Source organism: Acanthopagrus latus, chromosome 15, assembly GCF_904848185.1.
Source record: "Acanthopagrus latus isolate v.2019 chromosome 15, fAcaLat1.1, whole genome shotgun sequence".
Classification (NCBI taxonomy): Eukaryota; Metazoa; Chordata; class Actinopteri; order Spariformes; family Sparidae; genus Acanthopagrus; species Acanthopagrus latus.
This window is the reverse complement of record NC_051053.1, coordinates 189127-200000: the sequence shown is the minus strand read 5'-3', so window position 1 is coordinate 200000 and position 10874 is coordinate 189127. Positions and strand designations below refer to the sequence as shown.

The following is a 10874-nucleotide window of genomic DNA, read 5'->3' as shown; positions in this document are numbered from 1 at the left end:
TCTTTTTGTGACAACCTGAAAGTCAGTGTGTTCCAAAAGTGGCCAAAAGTGTTATCATGATATGTTTTTTTATATTGATCGATGTCGATTATTATCACAATAATAATAATAATAAAAATAATAATAATAATAATAATAATAATAATAATAATAATAATAATAACAATAATAATAATGATGTTTTATTCTCCTTAGGACAGAACCCAAAACAAACTACATGATAAACATTCCAAAGAATCAACCAACCAATTGGCATTAGGCAATTCTCTGCAAGTTCACACAGAGCCAAGCAACTGCGGCGTAAAGACGAACCACTGTGTAATTCACACAGAATGCCAGTGTCTCAGCTCCTAAAGAGGTGTGACGGTACACATTGACGTCTGTGTGTTTTCAAGATGTTTCCCAGGTGTCCTCCTGTCAATCTAAACATGTACCTGCGGACTGTTTATAACAGAATCATAGTGACAATGCCACAGAGGGGGGTTGTTTAAGTATCTATCTATGGTCACATTATGCTATATAAGAAATGAGACTGACAAGAAGGAAGAAAGGTGCTGGCTACACTGTGTTGATGCTATGACCTGCACCACCTTCTTGTGCACTTCTGTTTGACAGTGTGCCTGCAGTGCATGGCTGCCCTTGTTTGCATAGTTAATAGTTGTTTTTCTACTGGGCAGCTAGCCGCCAATTTGGCCAACCTTTTTGAGGCCAGGGCCACGGATTTAGGCAGAGGGCGGTGACAATTCGCCACCTCGGAGGGTACACTTTTTTCCCCCAACTCTAGACTGCAATCTAAATCCAAGATGTCGATATGCCAGAAATTGCGTGAGATGGGCGGAAGTGTCGATGACCTGCACTGTTGTGCGACCCACAGCCGGGGAGTTTTTAAACCAGGAAATAGCTGATCACAGCATTCAGTCCATCACTTCATCTGCGGACGTCAAGATTAGCAACTGGACAGCCGCTGAGATCCAGGAGATACTAGCATCTCCTCGGTTTGCAGTTCACTGATAATCTCTGGTACACGCCCATGTCCCACACTTTAGGGTTGTGTTTTCCGAAACACTTATTGTTTATAAGAGTGGCATTTATCAATGTTATGGGACATGCAACAAAAGTAATCCTGGCCACTTCAGCCACAGAATGGCACATCGTCCGAATATTTCAGAATATCTCATATTTATATATATTAAACTATTAATATATAACTATTTAATACATTGAACTATACATAGTATGTATGTGTATATTATATATATATATATATATATATATATATATATATATATATATATATATATATATATATATATATATATATATATATATACACATATATATATATACATATATACATATACATATATATATATATATACACATATATATATATACATATACATATATATATATATATATATATATATATATATATATATATATATATATATATATATATATATATATATATATATACACACATACACACACACACATATATATATATACATATACACACACACACACACATACATGTATACACACATACACACGTTAGATATTCTGATATATTTGGAATAAGAACTGCATTCTTTCAGGTGGCTGAAATACATTTTGCTGCTGACCCAGTCTACAACAACAATTTGCAACCTACTGACACCAGTACATGGACTATTAATAAGTAAGTACATACAACCCCACTTTTGAAAGACAAATAAACAGAACAATCACTTTAAGATAAATATGTATTGTATAGTGTCTTAGGATGTAAGCTATATAGACACATTAAACAGTGTGCCACTATTCATTCTGAAATATCAAACTTTTCTGGCAAAACAATAACAAGTTTCCTAATAACTATCTTAACAGCTGGACAAACCTCTGAAGCCTCGTTGAATTTAACAGCATGAAACATATACTGAACAGATTCCATCTGGCAAACAGCTGTGGGTCAATGTGTCAGTTAACCAATTTAGATCAGTCATCTTTCACGAACATGAATCCTTCTTTCCATCAGACCGCAAACGGCAGGTTCTCTGGTCTCATGATCACCAGCAGGCCGCACCACTCATGTGATCGTGTCATGTGACACATCATCCCATCTGTCACCTTCAGCATATTCAAGCTACCAACATTTCAAAGCAGACAATTTCACACATGCCACACCGTAACTAAGTTAAAGTCAACGTCAATGAAGTTAAATATTATCCTCACAACTCAACATAGTCAAAAAACACACCTGTGCGGTATTCATTCATTTATGTGGCTAGGCTACCATCCGAGTCAGCTCTGTCTGCAGTGTAAGCTAATCCACTGTGCTAGTGACATTCAGCTGTGTCGTATCGTTGGATGGTTTAGCTTGTACACCGTCATGACAGTGCCAACAAAGCATTCGTCCTTAAAAATCATTTAAATTGGATTTATATCGCTTCCGCATTGCTAAACTAATTAACCAAACTGAAGTCACGGGTCGTTAAAATGGTTAACAACGACTCTGCCCCGGACTAGCCATCGTTAACGATAGCTAGCATGCTAGCTTAGCGGGCTTGCTATTTGACAAGAATACATACATACATGTAGGTAGTTTTATATAAAAAATAATAATAAATAAATCTGTGTTTGAGGAAGAGGGTCATAACAGTGAAATTACTGTGTATAACATGCCTTTTTAGTCTTAAATGAGGAGTGTTTTACAATCAAAATCGCTCCTTATTCACTGTTTGCTTGTAAATGAATGCAGCACAAACAACCATGTCAGCCTCCATCTGCAGCAGCCTGCTAACGGGACATACTTAGTCTGGGTTGAGAGATGTAATTTCTGGTCACAGCCTGGGTGTGTGTCCTAGCAGCTGCAGCCAATCCATTGACGTCCATCGCCCTGTTCGCCACCATTGTCGCCATCGTCGGTTAAAGAAAAGGAAACCTGAAAACACTAACGCAAGTCGATGTGAATTACTAGCTGGTGTCGAGGAGCATAAATGACAGCAGAGCGCTGGTCACATGACACTAAGGAACCGGATGTCTGATGGAGGAGGGAGGGATGGGAGGGAGCTGAGCGAGGGCTGCGCATGCATAGGCCGGATAGGAGTTAGCAGGGCTTACTTTTAATCATAGCACGTTGTGAAAGAAAATTATAAAGGCGTATCTGTTTTGATATGTACAACAATACATAAAACAGGCAAACACGCTTAGGCTACCTACAGGTAGATGATTAAAGTTATTATTTTGTTTCTTTCTTAGTTTATTTTCTTGGTGCATTTGGGAGATGCTCCATTGGGCCTTTTTCACAACAGATATTTTTAGTTAAACAGTTTTTTCATAGGACACAGCAAAAAATAGGGCAATGGTCATCACGTCACAGTCCATGTTCAATAAACCAGATGTGCAACCACCCACAACTCACAAATGTATAGCACAGTGCTCATAAGGTAAATTACTTTAACATTTCTTTGTTAAGGGGGCACTTCCATTAATCTAAACATGAATCTGCCGGCTGTTTACATGCATCCTGGAAAGTGACAAAGTTCCATTTTTTGCTATAAATGACATAATTACATAATCGCCATCAGTAAACTGGACGCTGTCCGAGTTTGTCACTCGTGGGGATGGAGGCTGTTTCCTGGCTGTTTCCAGAGACAGTATTTACAACAACATACTAGTGGAAAGAGTCAACACTTGGTGAGTCAAAGATTTTTGGCGGGGACAGAGAAATGCGATGACAAATAGGATGACAGACAGGACAACAAACACTTCTCCATGTATGACTGTGGCATTTTTTTCCTCATATATGTTGCCAAAGACACTACCAGTTACTATGTTACTATTGTTTGGTCCTGTAACATAACTTTGTTGGGCATTTCTGTTCAGATCTGTCAGATCGACACGCCCCTGCTCCACTCACACAGGTACGGTTTGCCTCTGCTGCACCACTGATATTACCTCTGGAGGCGCATCAAAACGCAGCAAAATTTCACCCCTCGCCACATCTGAAACTTTCCCACAGAGAAAGATGCAGAGAATTGGCGCAGGATCACTGCACTGAAAGGTGTGAGTGGGGCTAATGTACGGTAGAGAACATATCAGGATGTACAAACCCCAATTCTAATTAAGTTGGGACGTTGTGTAAATCGTAAATAAAAACAGAATGCAATGATTTGCAAATCCTTTTGAACATAAATTGAACTGAACACACTATAAATGTTTTTCATGTAAAAAGAAAAAAGTACTAAGTTTCTATGACAGTTGGTTAGCTCAGAGAAAAATGAGTTTCTGTCAAAAAAAAAACCTCTGACCAGCAGATTGGTCAGTGTCATGACATCATTACTGCTTCTACAGATATTTTAAGCAAAATTAACAAATATTTAAAATTGGAGCAGATGCACAAATAAATGCTTCTTACCAAAGTATGACAAAATGTTATTTAATATGAAATGGATTGCAAGACCTGAGACCTCTCTTTTTTTGCAGTTGAGGTAAATAAATGTCTCAGCTACATACAAAATGTATGATAATCAATAAGAAATTGAAAATCTGACTTATATGCTAAGTAAAATAGGACTTGAAGAACTGAGAGCACCAACACATTAGGTGGTCTGTTTATGTGTCTACCTCACACATACATACACACACACACGCGTGCATGCGCACACGCACACGCACGCACACACACACACACACACACACACACACATACAATGTCCTGGCAAGTGAACTGTTGAGTGACAGGTAAAATGACTTGATTGCCCACGTTCCCATTAAAACTTGTTAGTTTCCTGTGTTCCCATTTTTAAAGCTCTGGTCCGTTCTCATTTGACGCAGCAAGTACAGCAACAATAGCTTGTAAGCGACTGTTTGAAGATGATTTTGAACCATGACCTCTGTACAAGCGACAAACTGGCAGTCATACACCACATACAGACATGCACATCTCTCTGATGGTGGAAAAGCACTACAGATTGAAGTGGTAAGCATCACCATGGTAAGACTGCAGCCCCTAGAGAGCTCATCCAAACATTTCAGGCCGCATGCAAAAAATAGCAAATTAATGCAAGTTAAGGGCTCCTGCCCAGAGGAGTAGTGCCCTCTTTTTAGAAATACTAGTTTTTTCCCCAGAGTCTTTTATGATGATTTCCCTGAAACGCCTCAGATCCTCCCATCTATGCAAATATTTATCATAATAATCATGCTTTCATTTTGTGTGTCTGCCGTATTTGTTAAAAGGCGCACACAGTGTCATAGTCCTTCCATAACTTTAGAGCTGCACAAATCTCTATCTTTATATGAATAATAAGTCGAATTAAAGCTGCAAGCAGTGATGAACAAGCCCTCGCTCCATGCACACTGAGCTGTGGCACTGTCGGAAGGCACACTCACCTGTTACTTTTGTGTAATGTTGTTTGTATGGAGCAAATTTCATGCAAATGGGACATTTGTGACTTCCTGTGTCCAGTGGGTGGCGCTATGGATATGACACAGCACTGACGCATATGTATTCAGGGCGACACCTTGTACATGTTTGCCCAATTTGGTGTAGATGGGACCACCACTCCCACCAGGTATAATGGAGGTGAAAGCTTTTGATATCTTTTCATCTTCAAGGTCTGAGGATGATACTGACTGAATGTGAAGTCTGTGGTGTAAAATCTGTAGGAGTTCGTTAAAGTACGAAGCATGGAAATGTTTCAAAATGGCGGCACAAATCAAAATGGCCGACTTAGTATTGATGCATAGACGCACACTGTACTACCACTCCCACCAGGTATAACGCAGGTAAAACCTTTTAATAACTTTTCATCTTCAAGGTCTGAGGATGATACTGACTGAATGTGAAATCTGTGGTGTTAAATCTGTAAGAGGAGTTCCTTAAAGTATGAGGCATTGAAATGCATCAAAATGACAGCAAAAATCAAAGTGGTGGACTTTCTGTTGGACTGACAGTTTGGTCCAGGCGTAAGCTTAACATCCACTAGGGACCGGGAGGACATGCCCCCCCCCCCCACTTTCCAAAATCCCATTTTTGTTCCCCCCACTTTTATATAAGCCAGCGGAGCAAAGTAGATCTCAAGTGTCGGAAATTCATTAGGACAAACTGATTAATACCTCGGTGTATGCCGATGTGCTTATTTTGCATTAATTTGATAGCAGACTCCGCCCAGCTGATGTAACACCAGCATATGCCAGGTTAGCGATCGAGTGGACCCACTCTCGCTGAGTTGCTGACAGTTTGTGTAATGATGCTGCATTCCAGTCACTGTCGGAGGTTGGAATTTCCGATCTCCTACTAGAAAAAGTTCACTGAAACGCCACTCAAAGTCAGCATTCCCACTTGTAAACTCTGGCCAAATCCATCTACCCTGACTTCACAGAGAATCAGATGTCTTACGTCACACAACTATGGTCAATGCCATGCACCTGGAACATTTGGAGGTCCGAAATCGGAAATTTCAACTGGGAATTTCCGACCCCCAACTTTTGTGGAACGCAGCATTACAGTGGTAACATCCTCGTAGAGTTTTGTGATGAAAAAAATGAAGCATTGTCAACAACAAAAACAATAATAGCAAAATGTTATGCTTTTCTGTAAAAGGAAGAAAGGAAACATGAGTTGGTTGATGAAAATGCTATAGTCACTGAGCCAGAATAATGTCCTGTCTAATTAACTGTTACCTTGGTATGAGCTCGCTATTAGCCTGCCTAACTTGTCACTGTCACAAAAAAATGATAGAATTTGGGAATCTACCTACCACTGTGGCCAGTGGTTCAAAAAGTTAATTTCCCACCCTATTCTCATATCAGCATTGATTAATTAAAGTTTCATGTTGCTGCTCATAGATGAGGTCGCTGAGAAAGACAGGGAGAAGCACTGAGCTGCAGATGGGTTATAGGCTCTGTATAAAGGATCAGGTGGTCATGTTTATCAATAATGAGGGTAAGAAGTTAATGTGATAAGAAGTGAACACAGTTTAATCCAAAACTCATTCTTACTGTCCCATATTGTCAGTGATTCTACAAATGAATTGAATTATGGATCAATTTCAAAGTGAAAAATGTAATGAAAATGTTTCTAATCAGTAACATTGAACAAAGCTACCCTCTATTTTCATATAAGATGCAAGGTGAGTAGAGACCTGAGGGAGCAGGCACAGGCAGAGAGGTGCAGGTAGACACAGGAAGAGTTAATAATATTAATTATGTTATTATTATGTCATGTCATTGTCCGAACCGCTTATCCCTTTCCATGGGGTCACGGGGTGTTGCTGCTGGAGCCAATCCCAGCCTTGTCTCAGGGCGAGGGCAGGGTACTACCCGGATAAGTCGCCAGCTCATCGCAGGGCCCTCACTGATGAGCAATGTGGGGTTCAGTATCTTGCTCAAAGACACTTCGACATGCAGCTCAACCTTGCCTAGCCAGGATTTGAACTAGCAACCTGTCGATCACTAGTCGACCTGCTCTACCCGCTGAGCTACAGCCGCCCGCATGTTATTATTATTATTATTATTATTATTATTATTATTATTATTGTTATTATTATTATTAATAGTTAACATAAACTGTATATATGTCATATTTTGATACATCTTGTAGATGTTGTGATTCAAGTTACAAATGGAACATTATCTGTTGATTGTTCCATAAATTATGTGCTATAGATCTATCAGTCACATAAGTATAGCTTATATCCCACAGCATGTGATATTCAGTAGGTTTGCAGGTTAAATATGCAGAGAGGAAGACCGTTTTTCTCATGTATATTTACTGACAGAATTTAAAACTAAGCATGATTGCGATGTTCATCATAATGCGTTGCTTTTAAGTGGCTGGGAATATGATTAACAGCATGTAGAAATGTATAAAATGATATCCAAATCAGACTCTGTTACTCCAACTTTTCAAACCAATGGGACGTTTTTTGTGTGTTTGGTCATGATACATATGTATACCGAATTTCGTAAATTTAAGTGCCAGTATGAATTGGGGATTTCAGCAGGGGGTGCTATAGAGTTCCATGGCCACACCCACACCCTATGACACTGACGTATTGGAATTTTTGCCTGATGTGACGTATATTCTGCATTTGGTGAGTTTTTGGGTATGTTCAGACCTCCAAAACTGTGATCAAAAGTGTGGAATAAAAATAATAATCCTTACAGATTCAATAGGTCCTCGCACTGGTGAGTGCTCGGGCCCTAATTATCATAAATTACAAGTGCAAGCAGTGATGCACCCTTATGAGAGTTGGAGCATGTGGCAACTGCGGCACAGCAGTCGAACTTGACAATTCGACATGCCTCTGAAATTTAATGTATGAAAGATGCGACTGTGTCCACTATGTGGTGCTAGAGAACACTCATCACCATCGAATTACCATAACGTTCAAGTATATCAAGAGAAGATGGCACCATGAAATTGTCAAGTAGATGAAACAATTAATAATATCACAACATTTGTTACAACAAGTTCATGTTTCATGGCAACGAATGCGTTGCCACAGCAACAGCATCCGATAAAAAGACAGCATGTTCACCATACACAGGGGCGCTGCACTCGTGGGAGGGTTCAACACCCACACCTTTCTGCAGTTTTTCCACAGTTTTGCACAAAGGCTTCACCACAGTCGCTCAGTTTCCCTGGCTGCTCTGTGTCTGCTCTTGCTGCGGCTGCCTCCTCTCCCCCTCCCTCTCCTGTTGTTGCTTCAGACATGACACTGGCTTTGGGTCAGACAGGCTGATGATTGGCTGTTCTGCCTTAAGTCCCACCTTTCTTTCTGTCTTAGATTTATTGTTCAGCTCTTTTGACGTTTGAGGAGGCGGGAACTAGCTAGGTTCATAGTTGACACCTGCACATATCCACATCAACATATACACATAGACGCCTCACTGAGTGGGTTGGCTGATTGCTGCAATACGTCGATGCTGCCGGCAGGTCCACCCCTTGAACTAATACTAGTCAATGGAGTGAATTTTATCAAGCTCCTTTTATAAAGTGCTATGAGTTAATGCCTCAGTTACACATTCACACAACATCTGTAACATTATCTGATGATTATAATCATTAACTACTCCTTATATGTTCAGTATACAGGTCGGTACCAAACCACAGGATGGATTATTATAATCTTTTATAATCTTTACAGCTGCCAATGTATGTAAAGCTGCTACTGTGATGATAAATGACAGATAAATATTGAATCTGTGTCTATAATAACCAGATCCTGACATAAATGTGACACCTGTGGGAAAAAAGCACCAATGTTGTTTTTATAAATAATGAATTTTAATAATCTAAGAACTAATAATAACAATCATGACAAAAAATTAACAGAGACTACAGATCAAGATAAGAAGCTGCAAATGGCAGTGAGGCTGCCTTCTTTTCTGTTAGTAGTGAAGTGATATACTCTATGACAGAACATTATAAAATATGATAATGTAGACAATAACATTTAATTCTAAAAATACAGTTGCAGTAGGTTACTTTTATAAAATACACCATATATAGTTTGTTATTATTATTATTATTATTATTATTATTATTATTATTATTATTATTATTATTATTATTATTACTACTACTACTATTTTTCTTCATATTCTTGACTTTGAATGGGAGCAGCTGTAATGCTGCAATTTCTTGATGGGGATCAATAAAGTATTTCTGATTTTGATTCATATATTATACAGTCAGTTGTCCATATGTAAAGTTAAATTAAATTAACCAAGTTGACAGTATGGTATACAGATGTCACATTTATGTCAGGATGTCGTTATTATTGACACAGATTCAATATTTAAGTGTCATTTATCATCACAGTGACAGCGTTGATTTCCCTGAAATGCCTCAGATCCTAGATAATAAAACAAGGTATCTAAGTTTGAGTCTGATGTTTCTGTTGTGATATTTTATATGCTTTATTGCTTTAAAGGCATCCTACACAACACCTGACACCTCATTCCAACTGCTGGTTTGGTAAGAGGTGCAATTTGTAAGATCAGGACATAATTTAGTTTAAAACATTCATAAAATTAACAAACCCTATCATCAGGGAGTGAGCAATTAAAAATTCTGGTGCAATTGGAGATATAAAACTGTTGGTTTTGTACACAACTGCCTCTTACTTTCTTCCTGAAGGAGGGCAGATGACACTGCCATGTATGTGTTGTGAGTACTGAAATGATTTGAGTGAAATAATGATCTTACTAATCATATCTTACATCTAGTTCACACTGAGTTCACACTGTATATATCTGAGCCTGATCACATCACTCTTCACTCTGTATATATCTGAGCCTAATCACATCACTGTTCACTTTGTATATATCTGAGTCTGATCACATCACTGTTCACTCTGTATACATCTGAGCCTGATCAAATCACTGTTCAATCTGTATATATCTGAGCGTGATCACATCACTGTTCACTCTGTATAATAGACACAGTCCTAACATATTCTATCCTGAGACATCTTTGTCTTTTTAGGACCAGAATTCCAGTCCAGCCACCCCAGTGATGAATTACAACCCTGCTCTTTATTCTCATCAACAATTGGTTTCATTAACAAGGCCCCCCAAAGGATGTCTGTCTCTATACATTACATCAGCTAACATCTTTGACCATCATCCCATGACACATATTCTCTATACTGTGAACTTCTGCACACCCCATGTAGAAAAGGTATTGCACAAAACTTTGTAGCTGTACGAGGATAAAACAGATATACTTGCCATAGTATTTGTTGTAGTATTTCCTTTTTTTTGTAATTATTGTAATACATTTTTATTGTTAGTAACTGAAATAAACATTCCAACCTGCTGAAAAGGCCTTTGTGCCAGCTTTACTCTAATGTGGGTTACAATGATTGTTCAATATACCTACT

At 38.7% G+C, this 10874-nt stretch overlaps 1 protein-coding gene across 1 annotated transcript in view; it reads right to left on the bottom strand.

The window, feature by feature from the left end:
• The window catches only part of atp6v1ba (ATPase, H+ transporting, lysosomal, V1 subunit B, member a), a 62979-nt gene extending 59964 nt beyond the window's left edge, over window positions 1–3015 (bottom strand). The window contains exon 1 of the mRNA XM_037123891.1: window positions 2793–3015. Coding sequence (XP_036979786.1) covers window positions 2793–2901 — 109 coding nt within the window. The 5' untranslated portion in view covers window positions 2902–3015. The remainder of the gene's footprint in view (window positions 1–2792) is intronic.
• Window positions 3016–10874: the final 7859 nt, after the last annotated feature.